Source organism: Petromyzon marinus, chromosome 7, assembly GCF_048934315.1.
Source record: "Petromyzon marinus isolate PM22_M1 ecotype Great Lakes invasive population chromosome 7, UKy_Petmar_22M1.pri1.0, whole genome shotgun sequence".
Lineage (NCBI taxonomy): Eukaryota > Metazoa > Chordata > Hyperoartia > Petromyzontiformes > Petromyzontidae > Petromyzon > Petromyzon marinus.
The window spans coordinates 8,382,632-8,397,849 of NC_133673.1; the positions used below are offsets into that span (position 1 = coordinate 8,382,632).

General features: G+C 43.0%; 1 protein-coding gene across 1 annotated transcript in view; it reads right to left on the bottom strand.

Annotated features, from left to right (window-relative positions):
* Positions 1 to 502: 502 nt before the first annotated feature.
* The window catches only part of PTDSS2 (phosphatidylserine synthase 2), a 38,635-nt gene continuing 23,919 nt past the window's right edge, over positions 503 to 15,218 (bottom strand). The window contains exons 8-12 of the mRNA XM_032948955.2: positions 13,642 to 13,760; positions 12,333 to 12,447; positions 11,679 to 11,824; positions 10,699 to 10,884; positions 503 to 5,396 (exon numbers count right to left, since the gene is read on the bottom strand). Coding sequence (XP_032804846.1) covers positions 5,189 to 5,396; positions 10,699 to 10,884; positions 11,679 to 11,824; positions 12,333 to 12,447; positions 13,642 to 13,760 — 774 coding nt within the window. The 3' untranslated portion in view covers positions 503 to 5,188. The remainder of the gene's footprint in view (positions 5,397 to 10,698; positions 10,885 to 11,678; positions 11,825 to 12,332; positions 12,448 to 13,641; positions 13,761 to 15,218) is intronic.

Consider the following 15,218-nt stretch of genomic DNA (forward strand, 5'->3'; position numbering starts at 1 on the left):
AAGCCACCTGTGGTTAAACCGGGGTTCTCCCGGTGATGGCCTCAAGCCACATTACTAATCACTGCACACAAAACCCCAGAATGCAGTCGACGCTGGATCTCTTGATATTATCATGACTTAAACAAGCATAGCTCTGGTATAAACTAATTATTTCATTACGCTGGTGGGGAGGAAGGTGATGGGCAACATGTTGCGAGCACACTTCAGATGTGGACCTGGACTTGTTCCCAAGGGGTGTGCTTATATCCAGCTCATACCATGTTAAATTATGGTTTGGACTTGATTTGACTAAATTCCAGGTCAAATATTTTTTCAAAAACATTCTGTACAGTACCGTATGTATGATTTTTCAGTTCTGTGAAAAAATCTATTCGGTGGGATGTTCATCATCAGATCGACCGCACGCTGAGATTTTCGATTGGATTCTTCATATCACGACATGTCAACATCATGAAAGCAATTGCAGGGTAAAGACAAAACAATGACCACAAGCAACGAACCATGAGATTTAAGATGTATTCTCTTGATTTTTTCGATTTCAAAAAAACATTAATGGCAAGAGGTGGCACAGCTTGAGATTCAAGTGTTCAACCACATTAATGCATTTGCAACTAATATAAACTCTTTCAAATCGCAAATACAGAACCTGGCAGGACTGTCAAGGCCCTTTTAGGGCTTGTGGGGTTTCCAATAACACAAACGGTGCAGCAAAAGTCAGAAACCATACTGATTTTAGATTCACTGTGTATGTAACATCTGAGTGCGCACTACGATCAATGTTGAGGAATGTTAAAGCATCCAGTATGAACCAGATTTAGACACTTTGTGTCCAAGGAAAACGTTAGAGAGTTCGTGAATCTGCTATAATTTACCGTACAAACGTATGGTTCCCGATCTGTTGTCTGAATATCCAAGTGTTCAAAACAATATTTCAAACAGAGTGCCCATTTATTTAATAGGGAAAATTCTGACTGGTTTTAGCCCCAGTGGCTTGCAGTTGCGCATCAACAAATTGAACACAATGTGGGGCAACGCGTGTACATAATGGTCAACTATATATTTTTTTATGAGTGCCCACATCTATGGTGACTGAGAGCTGATCGTACACCAGATCATTACACTGCGTTCACAACAAAGCACGTGTACACTTGCTCAACATAAATAAGCTGCACATGGCTAAAAAGTCAAATAATTATGTTTTGGTGCCAAACATAAAATATGCATAATTTATGGACTTAATCTTCGTTATTGCAATTCCTCTTCAAACTCAATGAATGATAAATATATTACCAATATTTTACACAACGACCTGCATCGGAATTGCTCTAATAAAGTCTACAAATATTTTTGTCTAAATGTATATAGTTCAACACATTAACAGGGATAGGGACTTTTGAGGCCAACATTGACGCAGACATCAACAGAATTAATAACAGAAAAATTAAACAATGATGATTACTGGGTAAATTTTCTGTTCTTAAATCAAACAATTATTACTGCTACAAGGCAACATCTGGACAGTCAGAATATATTTGCCTAGTCATTACACGGTAATTCATAGGCATCGTTCGAAGTGTGAATTTGCAAACACATCTGATGAAGGTAACGAAGCATACGAAATGCAAGACCCATCAATTCTGCAACATAATTGCAGGTTATCACCCGCCAATTGCTGCATCAATGTGTTTTTACCAAATAAAGATTTCATAAGTTAAAATTATAGTAGGCCAACACATTTTTATAAATCTATTACCTGTGCATTGGCAGTTGATATCTTCAATAGTGTTTGATCAAATTATCGTTCAACAGGTGTGAATTTGCGTGGTAAAATGCGCGAGTGCAACGAATCACACGCACTCCCCCATGGGAATCTGAAGGTCGTTGTTCAGGGTCACACTTCTTTTTATACAGTGTGTTGAAAGTCGCAGCCACTTGTGGATTGAGGGGTCACGTGAACACATTGTATACAACACACACCGATAAAAAGAGTGTATCGTGAGCTTAACACTCAACATTAATCAACTAGTCGATTAATCGTTATACCCCAAGTAAACACATTGTACCAGTTATCCAATGTATACCAATGGAAAGCTAATATTTGAATACTTATTTATCCAGGAAAGCCACCGAGTCATAGGACTCATTTTCAGGAGGGTCCTGCGTTGTTTTTTTAATGTAAGATGTTTTCAACCAATTAACGTTCATACACGTGGGAGGAAGCCAGAGCACCCGGAGAAACCCCACTTGTGCGAGGGGGCAACACTCTATCTATGTAGAGATGAAACAAATAGTCCACTTGCTATACTGCCTCCAGAAAGGGAGTTTCATAACATGCGCGCGATCCACCAACCCTTTCCTCCACAGTGCTGGATTACAGGGGTGCATAGCCACCACCCAATTAAAATTTTTAATTTCCTTTGAAATGGAGACTGAAAGTTAAGATGAAACTTACTGTAAAAGGTAACGGTGCAGCCCTGCCATTGCTTTCTCACGCCACTCTAGGGGATATATCGATCTCCACTCAAGGGATCTCTGCAGATAATCTCTTGAAGTTATTATTGTCGACTCTTCCATGCTGGCTGGACATCTTAGAAGAGGTGGAGATACCCACACTTTACCCAACCGCACTCGATCTGTCTGTCGGTGGACAAAGGTGGAAAGATTTAAGACAATGTTCTCATTGCTTCAACTGCCATGCTGGGGAGACCAAATGTGTGCTCACGATTACACCACAGCAGCATCCAAAATATTACCGTAAATCATAATCTAGTAAAACACTCAAGATGCAGAAAGCTGGCTCCATAGGCATCAAGATTTGCGAAAGGAGATGAGGGCCCTCTATTCGGAGCTCATTAAGATGAAGTCTGGTGACCGACCGCTGTGGAAATTGGAACAGGTGTACATAAATTTTGATTTAAAGCTTTCGTGACTGCAGTAATTCATATTCTTAGCTCTCTCGGTAAAGTCATGTTGAAGGGAAACAATAAAATAATTCAATGAAGCTCAACGCTCCCTGTTGAATAGACGCTGTGGTGATTTGATGCTTGGCCCACACAACATAACCAGCCTCTGGTTGCTAAGTCACACTCCTAAAACAGAACTCGTTTCACTCTTCTCATTCATATAATTCCCAGGAAAACTAAACTTGTCAAGAATTTGGTTTGTATATTTTTGAGTCCAATTTAGAAGGTTTGCATGTCTTTGTGATAATTCTCCATGGCTTTCAATGGAATTCAGGTTACCAACAAGTGAACTAAAACTAAACTATATTTTATCTCACCAGGTAAGGCCCAGTGAGTTATATCGCTCTTTTTCAGCTCAACGAAGTGTCTTATCATGTAGAATTTTATAGGAGCCAAATACTCTAAAAGCATGTCTCTAAATGTGGAGAGAAAAACCAGAAGACTCGAGAGAAAAACCCATGCGACCACGGGGAGAACATGCAAACTCCAAATATATAGCAGGCATCAGGATCGGGAACCAACCCACGACATCCTGTATACCAGGTGAGGTAGTTAACATCTCGCCACCGTGGCACCCCAAATAACACTGCTGGCTTGGTATTCGTTTTTGCGATGTCCACTACGAACAAGAGTTTTAATTGCATTGCATTTAAAACCGTGAGTCTCTGCCCATTTATATCTGTTACATTTAACTGTTACAGAATATTAACAATAATAATGTACAGCCCTTTGTCAACCTACTGTTGAAAAAGGCCCTCCCCATGCCTTTTGGTCGTGGAAGTTTTTTAACCATACTTCACCACGCCGGTCAGTGCAGTTTGAAGGGAGGGAGTTTGGGGCGGGACAGGACTGTTTCAGATATCTCTCGCCACCGACGTTAGCTGTGCACTCAGGTTTCCAAGTTCAGTGAAGTGTGCTAATCACTGTACAACCACTCCACAGGAAATACATTTTTTATAAAAAATACTTCTGTGAATATCAAGGTATTTGTAACTGCAATGTTTGTTTCGGCTATCATCAACATCATCGTCGATCTGGGGTGAGTGCAATACACACCACCTGGAGTCCGCACTAACTACCCATTGGGAAGCCTACAGTGGGTATTCTACGATTCCTGCCATATATATGGAATTTCCAACACTGGTTCAAGATCTCCGATAGAGACAGAGGACAGCCACATGTCTATTTGCACAGGGGCCAATCATAAATTCATAACTAAATTATTTGTAAAATCAGCACACTGAATCAACTGCAATCTCTGCAGTTATGTAATGTCTCACTCTCTTAACAATCAAGGATACATCTGGTAATGTCGCACAAGCATTTGCAATGACATATTAAACCATGCTCCCAATTGTTTGCTTCGAAAGAAATAGAAAACCCATTACAGCTGTTTGACTGTGAATACATGAATTAAATGTTAAAGTCTCACATGTCGATATATAACCATATCCAAGTGTGAGGCACAAGTTAATTGGAAATACACTGCTGTACGATCACATGACTCTAAGGCAAAGTTCCTGCTGCACATCACTGCTGTACATTACCAACGGTAAAGCAAATCCACAGGTTGCGGCCTAAAACGATATTGAATTACGGCACCAAATATTATTTAAAACTATACCAAGCACACGGCTAACATCGACATTCATAATCAACAATCACGTGCTGTAATAAAATTAACTTGATCAGTGACCGTTAAAGGCTTACAGCAAACCGTTAATTTTGCTCTGTGACTCGATAACAACGCGAATACTTTGTGTACGTTTTCTCTGAGGACACCTGTAGCGAGGCCAACAGCTAAGTCCACCCGACCAGGTCACGCTCGCAACCATCGTGTGGGGCGAGTGGCGAAAGAAAACGTGAGCCGTGGCAACCTGCCATGGCTTCAACAAAACTAGTGCTCATTCCTGAGCTCGTAGCCCTCGGCGGCAGGAAACAGCGAACGCTACCGGGCAATGCAATCGCAAGCTTCACGTACACAAGGCCGCCAGTAGCGCACGTGCAGTCACGACAGTGCTCACCAACGATCACGGCCACACGTGGCGGTTCACAAACTCGCGTTCACGATTCGTAAAACCGCAACAGTATTTGGGGGAAGACCAATTTTAATTTCTTGTTGTTTCTGGGCAATTTCTCAAAAAAGCTGCTCATACAAGGAGCTCCACGGAGAGAGCAGAGCTGGGGCCCAGCCACGCAGGAAGCTACGTTTCTGTGCCAGTGTTCTATTTCCGCCGCCGGCTGACTGTGGTGGTCGTGGCGGTGGCCGTCTGCATAGCGCTGGCCGCCCGGCGCTCCGCTTGGGAGAAGTCGACGGAAAGGGAAGCGGCATTGCTCCTCGCGGTGTCGCTGGCGTTGAGCTCCCCTCGTTCCTGCTTCCTCAGAGTCTCCTCGTGCTGCGCCCGGATCTCCCGGCATTTCATTTTCACGTCCCTTTGAGTGAAGAAGAATAAACGACCAGTACTCAATGCCATCGTCATTGAATGCGTGACATATCCTGCCGCTTTCTGTCCATTAATGGCGACTGTTTATTCCACCAAATGTAGCTTTCCTGTTCCAATGCAGTTTTACTCCGATTATAACCTCAACAGAAACAAAGATAAAGCAACTATGGGAATATAATTTTTTTTCTGATATGCAAGTTACATATTTATGCGATGGACAAATATTTTATATGAAAAAGCTTTCACTTTACACTTGCAGTATCAAGGCGAGCATTATATTACATTCACATGGTCCTTATTAGACATTTTTTGGTTGGATCGCGTAAATATAAATGTGTCGTTAAACCCGCCACCACCCGACACAGCCAATTAGTAAGGTTTGTCATGTAAACAGAACGTGCCAATTCGTTTCTAGTACAGCACACCGGTGTATTTGAGCGTAAACCCAAATTAACAATTCGATTACGACGTTTCGCCAGTAACTACAACTAGCATCGTCAAGCGACAGCCAGAGTTGTGGAGAAATCCTCTCCTGTTTCGGTCTTCGAGGCATGTTTTGTTCACGTGACAAACCTTACTAATTGGCTGTGTCGGATGGTGGCGGGTTTAACGACACATTTATATTCTTAGTTTTTTCGGTAAAGTCACGTTGAAGAGAAACAACAAAATAACAAAATATATATAAAACAATAAAAATTCTCACGACGTTTCGACCATAACTCAAACGGTCATCATCAGGTGTGTCGGTTTGCATAAATTTATTTTGAAAACGGCAGATTTATTTATTTATATAAAAATAACGTTTGCGTCACGCGCAACGATTGGCTGTTTGCCAGGACTAGTCCATCTATTTTTTGAAAAGAGGAGGGGGGAGACGAAATTTGTTTTTATGTATGCTGTCTGAAAGCCACTGTAAGCGTGAACAATCAATCAAGAACTGAAATGATTTATCAAATCTTTCCAATGATTGCTAAGATAGAATCCATCTTCTCGGTTGAAATTGTCTCTGTGTTTGTATATGTGGATAGCCTCATGAACGAATCTCTCATGGAAGCCAGATGGCTTACAAAGAACCTCCGTCTTGGAAAAGTCAATGGCATGTGAGCCTACTGAATTAGAACAATGATCTGCTACGGCCGAGGTGTTGGTCCTACCGTGTTTAAGGTCTGCTTTATGTTCACGAATGCGGTCCGAGATATGGCGTTTGGTTTCTCCAATGTAACTACTACCACAGAGGCAACTTAGTTTGTAGACACCAGGGTATTGTATGTCCGGAATCACATCTTTTACAGACGGAACCAGATCACGGATTTTATGTAATGTGTTGAAACGGACCTGGATCTTGTGTTTATTCAAGATTTTGGAGATCTTTTTTGTGATCCCAGCAATGTAGGGTAAAGTGATGGTTTTGAAAGGCTCCTCAAGAGGGTTCTTCTTCATGGTTTGAGTGATAGCTTTGCGGATTGTATAGTCGGAGTAACCATTAGCCCTAAGAGCTTGGTGTACGTGCTTGAGTTCACTGCTTATGTGTTCCTGGTCGGATATGCATTGGGCTCTATGATACAGAGTCTTGATGAGAGAATTCTTCTGTGATGGATGGTGGTGGGAATCCGGTTTCAGATAAGCATCCGTATGGGTAGCTTTCCTGTAGACAGAGTGGCTCATTGAACCATCAGGTCTCTTTTTAATTAGGACATCCAAAAAAGGTATCTTGCCATCTATTTCGACTTCCATGGTAAATCTGATGGCTGGGTGTATGGAATTGATGTGGTCGAAGAATTGGTCTAGAGCAGGCCGGCCATGTGGCCAGATGACAAAAGTGTCATCCACGTACCTCTTCCATAAGGTTGGGCGCAGAGTGGCAGTATGGATGGCGTCAGTCTCAAATTTCTCCATGAAAATGTTAGCTATAACTGGAGAAAGGGGGGAGCCCATTGGGGTGCCCTCAGTTTGTTTGTAGAAAGTTCCATTCCAAGTGAAGTATGTATTGGTTAAACAGTGTCTCACCAGGGGGGGTACCTCAGTGTTTAGTCCAACAACAAAATTAAAGAATTACTCGACGATGGTAGTTATACAAAAATAAAAAGAGATCCCACCAACAGCCTCGTCACACAAACCAACAAAATAATTTCTGATTCAACCGCATTAATTGATCAATCTAAACAGTTTTTATTGAAACCTTCTGCTGCCAGGCCACCAAGATTATACGGCTTACCAAAAATACATAAAGTTGATACACCTCTTCGTCCCATAGTCTCTACTATCAGCTCCCCCACCTACAAACTAGCTCGTTTTTTGTCTGAAATCCTGCGTCCTTTCACTGGAAAGACCACCTCTGCGGTACAAAATTCTACTCACCTGGTATCAACAATCAAGGGTATTTCCCTGTCCCCAGACGACCTGCTTGTCAGTTTTGATGTAGTTTCCTTATTCACCAAGGTTCCTGTACCTGACACCATTGCAATCATTGAAGACTTGGTTCATCAAGGACTAAACACTGAGGTACCCCCCCTGGTGAGACACTGTTTAACCAATACATACTTCACTTGGAATGGAACTTTCTACAAACAAACTGAGGGCACCCCAATGGGCTCCCCCCTTTCTCCAGTTATAGCTAACATTTTCATGGAGAAATTTGAGACTGACGCCATCCATACTGCCACTCTGCGCCCAACCTTATGGAAGAGGTACGTGGATGACACTTTTGTCATCTGGCCACATGGCCGGCCTGCTCTAGACCAATTCTTCGACCACATCAATTCCATACACCCAGCCATCAGATTTACCATGGAAGTCGAAATAGATGGCAAGATACCTTTTTTGGATGTCCTAATTAAAAAGAGACCTGATGGTTCAATGAGCCACTCTGTCTACAGGAAAGCTACCCATACGGATGCTTATCTGAAACCGGATTCCCACCACCATCCATCACAGAAGAATTCTCTCATCAAGACTCTGTATCATAGAGCCCAATGCATATCCGACCAGGAACACATAAGCAGTGAACTCAAGCACGTACACCAAGCTCTTAGGGCTAATGGTTACTCCGACTATACAATCCGCAAAGCTATCACTCAAACCATGAAGAAGAACCCTCTTGAGGAGCCTTTCAAAACCATCACTTTACCCTACATTGCTGGGATCACAAAAAAGATCTCCAAAATCTTGAATAAACACAAGATCCAGGTCCGTTTCAACACATTACATAAAATCCGTGATCTGGTTCCGTCTGTAAAAGATGTGATTCCGGACATACAATACCCTGGTGTCTACAAACTAAGTTGCCTCTGTGGTAGTAGTTACATTGGAGAAACCAAACGCCATATCTCGGACCGCATTCGTGAACATAAAGCAGACCTTAAACACGGTAGGACCAACACCTCGGCCGTAGCAGATCATTGTTCTAATTCAGTAGGCTCACATGCCATTGACTTTTCCAAGACGGAGGTTCTTTGTAAGCCATCTGGCTTCCATGAGAGATTCGTTCATGAGGCTATCCACATATACAAACACAGAGACAATTTCAACCGAGAAGATGGATTCTATCTTAGCAATCATTGGAAAGATTTGATAAATCATTTCAGTTCTTGATTGATTGTTCACGCTTACAGTGGCTTTCAGACAGCATACATAAAAACAAATTTCGTCTCCCCCCTCCTCTTTTCAAAAAATAGATGGACTAGTCCTGGCAAACAGCCAATCGTTGCGCGTGACGCAAACGTTATTTTTATATAAATAAATAAATCTGCCGTTTTCTAAATAAATTTATGCAAACCGACACACCTGATGATGACCGTTTGAGTTATGGTCGAAACGTCGTGAGAATTTTTATTGTTTTATATATATTTTGTTATTTTGTTGTTTCTCTTCAACGTGACTTTACCGAAAAAACTAAGAATATGAATTACTGCAGTCACGAAAGCTTTAAATCAAGACACATTTATATTTACGCGATCTAACCAATAAACCTCTATTATGGATAATATTGGTCTCGAAAGCCTATATGTTAAACATTCACGTGGTGTTTGAACATTATTATTTAGACTGGAGGAATGTGATGAGCTATGAAGCTGAGAATAGGTTTTTCCCCTTTTTTCTGGCAACAAAACAGGTGTTAAGATGTTAAAACACCAAACTGAAACCTTTTACAAGGAATCATGTCTGCATCAACCACAATACTTGTGGTCAGATTGCAAACAATAAACACACTCTGATAATCTATGCATTGTCTTTTAAACTGACTGGTCCACACCAGAGACAGCTTTCTTTTGAGCCTCGTCTCAAACGGTGTTAGACCAGAGGACGCCAAAAGGCGAACAGCACAAAGACAATGCACTATCAGAGTAATGAGAGCTCGGGGTGAGCAGCTACATCATGGGACCTCCTTTGTCAGTCCCAAAATATGATATTATATTTTGGTACTGGCAAAGGTGTGGACCAATCAGTTTAATAGACAATGCATATATTTGTCAGAGTGTGTTTTTTTGTTTGCATTCTGACCACAAGTATTGTGGTTAATGCAGACATGATTCCTTGTAAAAGGTTTCAGTTTGGTGTTTTAACATCTTAACACAGCTGTTTTGTTGCCAAAAAAGGAGAAAACCTATTCTCATATTTTATTACTGGCAAAGGAGGTCCCCCATGATGAGCTATGAAGCTCTTTTAAACACATGTCCAGTCGGGGTGGGTCACAGATGTCCAGTAGGGGCAGGAAAATGAAAGTCACATACGTTGTCAGCAGAGGGCAGTGCGGCCACATCCAATGTCTCAATGTCAATGGCTCCCTGCCTTCAACAGCCTGCACTGGCCAACATGGTGGCGTAGTCAAATAACTCTCCAGGACTTGCATTGTGTGGCTAGGCCATCATCCAGCAATGAATTGACAAATGCAAAGACTGTTCCAAGTCCCAATATAATTAACAGCATCTGTCCAACGCTAAATTGTAAGGATGTGTATGTGTATTCCATTATTGTCGTGGCAGAGCTGAAAACTAAGCCATAGTTTGGGGTCTCATTGTGCAACACGGTTCGAGGCGGCTGTTGGAGCCACATCCTGTTAATTGTATTGGGACTTGGTAGACACTCTGTACGTGGACAGCCTACCCATGCAAATCAAAGTTAAACTGATTGCCTCACACCACTTGTTGACATTAAGAAACACGGCCAGTCGATCACTGGTCTGTCCTTTCCAGAGGATGCCCCAACCCACGCGGTTACAGGTGAACGTCACGCGGCCCGAATGCGTGAGACGGCGTGGGTGCTCATGCGTTCACGCGTGCGCGTTCCCGCACCTGATGAAGAAGCGCCATACAGTCCAGGCGAGGATGCCGAGGAGGCCGCACACCCACAGCTGCGACACGTAGAAGGGCAGTGGCTTCAGGATTGTGACCGTGTCGTACTTAAGCACGATGAGGAACTCGGTGACGATGATGGCAGCTACCAGCCACGCCTGCTGGCCCAGCTTCTTGTTGAATCTCCTGGGGAGGGAAGGACGTGGAAGGGCATGGTGACACTGCCAGACTTCTCACTCGCACCCGTAAGCATGGCCACAATATTCCGATCCCTCCACTGGCTTCCAATCCAATCCCTAATAAAGTTCAAGGTCACAGTCACTGTATTCAAGATCCTCAATGGACTCACTCCTACTTATCTCATATTCATCTCATTCTAGCTCCCTCCACGTACTCAACAGTCCAGCAAACCAAGTCCTTCCATTGAAGCTCCTAGTAAAAGTTTCCCTGTCGGAGGTCATTCATTCACTTCTGCTACCCCAATAGTCCGAAACACTCCATTCCCAACCATCCATGCTGTCAACTCTCTGTCTCTGTTCAAGTCCAGGCTGAATACCTTATTTTTCTACGACTCATTGCCATCTCCATAAAAAAATGACTATGCCGACTATTTCTGTATGGCGTCTTGATATGCGGTCGTATTTACAAAAGTGTATAAATCCTATACAAAAAAAACCCCACATTGCATTGGATTTCCCCACACAGCTTGCGGTTGTGGCGAGGAACTGCCCTCAAAAGAAAGCGATGGCACGAGCCACCACATGCCACACTCGTGAGCGAATCGGACACTGAATTCAAAGCCACGGAACGTGTGCCATCCGTCACGACATTGCCAAATTTAAGCCACAGTCATACGATTGCGCGCAACCTGACCCAACGAACAATACTGTTGCGTGCATCAATACAGTGAGAAGGATAAAGAATGTCCGAGAAGGCAAGAGAGTGGAGGACAAGAGGCCCACGGTGTGGCGTGGACTCACGGATCATCCATGAAGTCATAGACCTCGCGCATGGCGACGCCGCCCACGTTGACGAAGAAGATGAGGCGCAGCAGCACCAGGTAGTGCTCGGGAGGCATCCACAGCACGAACTTGAGGTAGAACGTGTTGAGTTCGGCGAGAAGGAACTGTGGCAATCAGTGCACGCAAACGCAATGACAATGATTCTCCGTGCAGATTTATAGACTGCTGGGACAAGTGTTGTTAGCGAGCACCTATCAGGGGCCAGTGCTGATGTTTATATACCAGGCACTAATTTAACACCGATTTGACCTAGGGGAGGCTCGGAGCCGGTTCAGATATCACTGGTCATGGTTACAGACACACACACACACACAGACACATGAACATACAAATGAACACACACACATATATACAAGATAAGGGAGTCAGTGATACGGCTGGCGGAAGGCAGGGCCAGACTATGGGAGCTGAAAAAAATAAATGACGACCACCCACCAAGAAGAACTTAACGTTGAGATTGGAGTGGAGACAGACGTTGGATTTGGATTTGAACCTCCGTCTCGACCGTGAGGTCAAGGGTGAATGCAGGAAGCGCAGGGCCACCCGGCAGCCCTGGTATTGTTGTTTACAACTCAGTGGTGACAGAATGCACGTGGGCAGGCACTGGCTCACCATGAAGATGAGGCCGCACACAGCAAGCCAGCGCTGCAGGCTCGAGGCCGGCTTCCACTCGAAACGAACCCAGCTGTATGGCGTGAACTGAAACGCCATGCGCTTGATTTTACCCCTGTGCGAGCACACACGCGCCGGCAGCAGAACGTACACGACTCGCACCGGCACACACGCGGGCACTCATGCACGTGCTGCACTTGTCATACCGCATTCCCGTGGAGCCACGGAACTCCATTTAGGTACACGAGTTGCCCCTCCCCCCCCGCCTCACCAAAGCACCACGTTTCCATGTTGGCTGTCATTTCAAGCTGCAGCCTGAATATACCAGTTACATTTTTGTCCGTGGGCTGACCTGAATTTCACACATTACACCTCCGATTAGCATGGTTGGCTATATATGGTGCGAAAGAAGTTCAACATACATACAGGCTGAGTGGAAATACATGACTAAAACCTTGTCACAATAAAAAATGTCGATGGTGAAAGGACCATATTATTTTCCATTTTAACCTGACATTTAACATTGCACCTTTAATTCTGTAACTCGGTCTTCAACTTTAATCAGAATTATATCTGGGAAAGTATTTTTTGGAAGTAATGCTGAGAAAGGCCTGCACTACTTCCATGATAACTCGAGTAACTTGGCAAAAGTTGCAGAAATGCCACTTTTTTACCGACTATTTGGCTGTCAATGCAGATGCTCATCTTCCATACACAAAGATTATTTGCTTCGTATGTATGTATGTACTGCATGTTAGTGAGGACAGCATAAATGGGGGAAGTGTGGGCAGCACCATGTATATAAACTGCAAAAGCTATAAACCATTAAAACGTTTTATTTTACCAGGAAAGGTCCACTGAGCTATATAGCTCATTTTCACAAGCGACCTGGCCACAAATGATAGCTCAACAAGGTGTCTTATCATGTGGAAATGTATAGAAGCCAAATACTCTAAAACACATGTTTCTAAATGTGGGGGGGAAAACCGGAGTACCTGGAGAAAAATTATCGCGACCCCAGGGAAAACACGCAAACTCAAAATATATAGACTTCAGGGTCGGAATCGAACCCACGACCTCCTATATACCAAGTGAGGTAGTAAATATCTCGCGACCGTGGCGCCCCTATGATACTAAATTAAGGTGGAGTCGACCTAGGGGAGATCCAGGACCAGTTAAAATATTCACCACTTCAGTTAGCCATGGAAATTGAGCTCGGGTCGCTGGGTTTGTAGTGCGGTGCATTAATCACTACGCCACTGCTCTACACGTACACAAACACGTAAATCACATTCTGGCGAGAGCTCACTTGTAGGTCGGAATGCACCAGAGCCCCTGCCAAGAGTATGTCTTCATGGACAGCCACTCCAAAATCTTCATCCCGCAGTAGATGCCCAGCCCATTGCACAGAATCACATCCATGATCCACTGACAAGAGAGAAACTCCACTCATCACTCACATAAACAACGGTTCAGTCACCCTCTACACATCACTGATTAAAAACGTCTTCAAAATGAATGGTAAAAACACTAAATATACTGAAACAAGCCAAGGAAGCTGACTATGTTATTCCGACACATTGTACCTTCCATTTATGAACAACTATTTCCAAGAATGCCAAGTTGATTAAACAGACACATGTCCTACTGTTGCAGATGACAATCTATTAATCAGAATCAGAATATTGATTTATCCTGGTGGAATCCAGGAAGGACAGGTCAGAAACTTAATACAATAGGTGATGAGATTGGAAAAAACATACATTATTTGGCGACAATAGAAGCCATCTTTTACTTGATGTATAATTGTTTTATCTTTGTACCAGAAAATAAATAAAAGAAAAATTACATTTGAAAATGTCTTTGTCATTAATTTTTCTATTTTAAAAGAAAGATTTCTTCATAAGTGCCCCAACTGAGTGAAATTTCAGCTTGTTGTTTTCCACAAAGCAATTAATGTATCAATCAACTCCCCCTTCTGCCCAGCAAACTTACAGGTCTGATGTTCAGCACAATAATAACCTTTTGGAACATTATTAAAGACATGAAACTAATTACAGTCAAAAAACCTCATCACGCACTGATGCGGAGCGTAAACATGTGTAATTTTCCGCAGTTCTTTATCTCCACACAGAAATAAAATATGTTACAGTCTAACCCTCTTCTGGCATTCTAGTCATATATGAACCATCAGCATTGGTTGAAGAAAGGAAATTCTTGCCTACACTGGTTTAAAAATGTTTTGGTCTCATCAGCAGTCCGGTTTGTTAAACAAGCACTGTTGGCTTTCCAGATGCTATCAGAAAAAGCACTCCACCTTCACGGTGGGGCGGCCGTCAGTTTATAAAGCAATATTTTACATGTGTAGTGGGTAAGGATGGAAACCAAGTCTTCTCTGGAGGCAACACGTTTATTTATAACAACAGTAACACAAGGTCCCTGGCACAAAGGGGTATCGGCCCCTTCCAGCCGATACCCTGCCGCTACATATGTAATTAAAAAAATAATGCGTTTTGGTGGAACATTCTTGGTAAATCATTAAGTAAACACATCTCTCCCTTTTTTCTGTATCAGGCCAAAACATCCAGAATTTTTGACGAGACCACAAAATGTGAAAATCGGTCCAAAGTTTGCCTGCTGAAAACAAATGCTGCGCGTTAACATAAGTAGTAAAGTGGTAAATTTATATTGTCATCCAAATCAATGGTTGGTATGTCAATACAGTCAAAGAGATGATCATGGTGTGACAAATATATTTACATGTTCCTACAAAATTATCCACAGCAGAGGGCAGTGCAGCAACATCTATTGCTCTACTGTACTTCTACACTCCCATGTCCATGATACCCCCCCAACCTTCACCAACCCACACTGACCAGCGTGGTG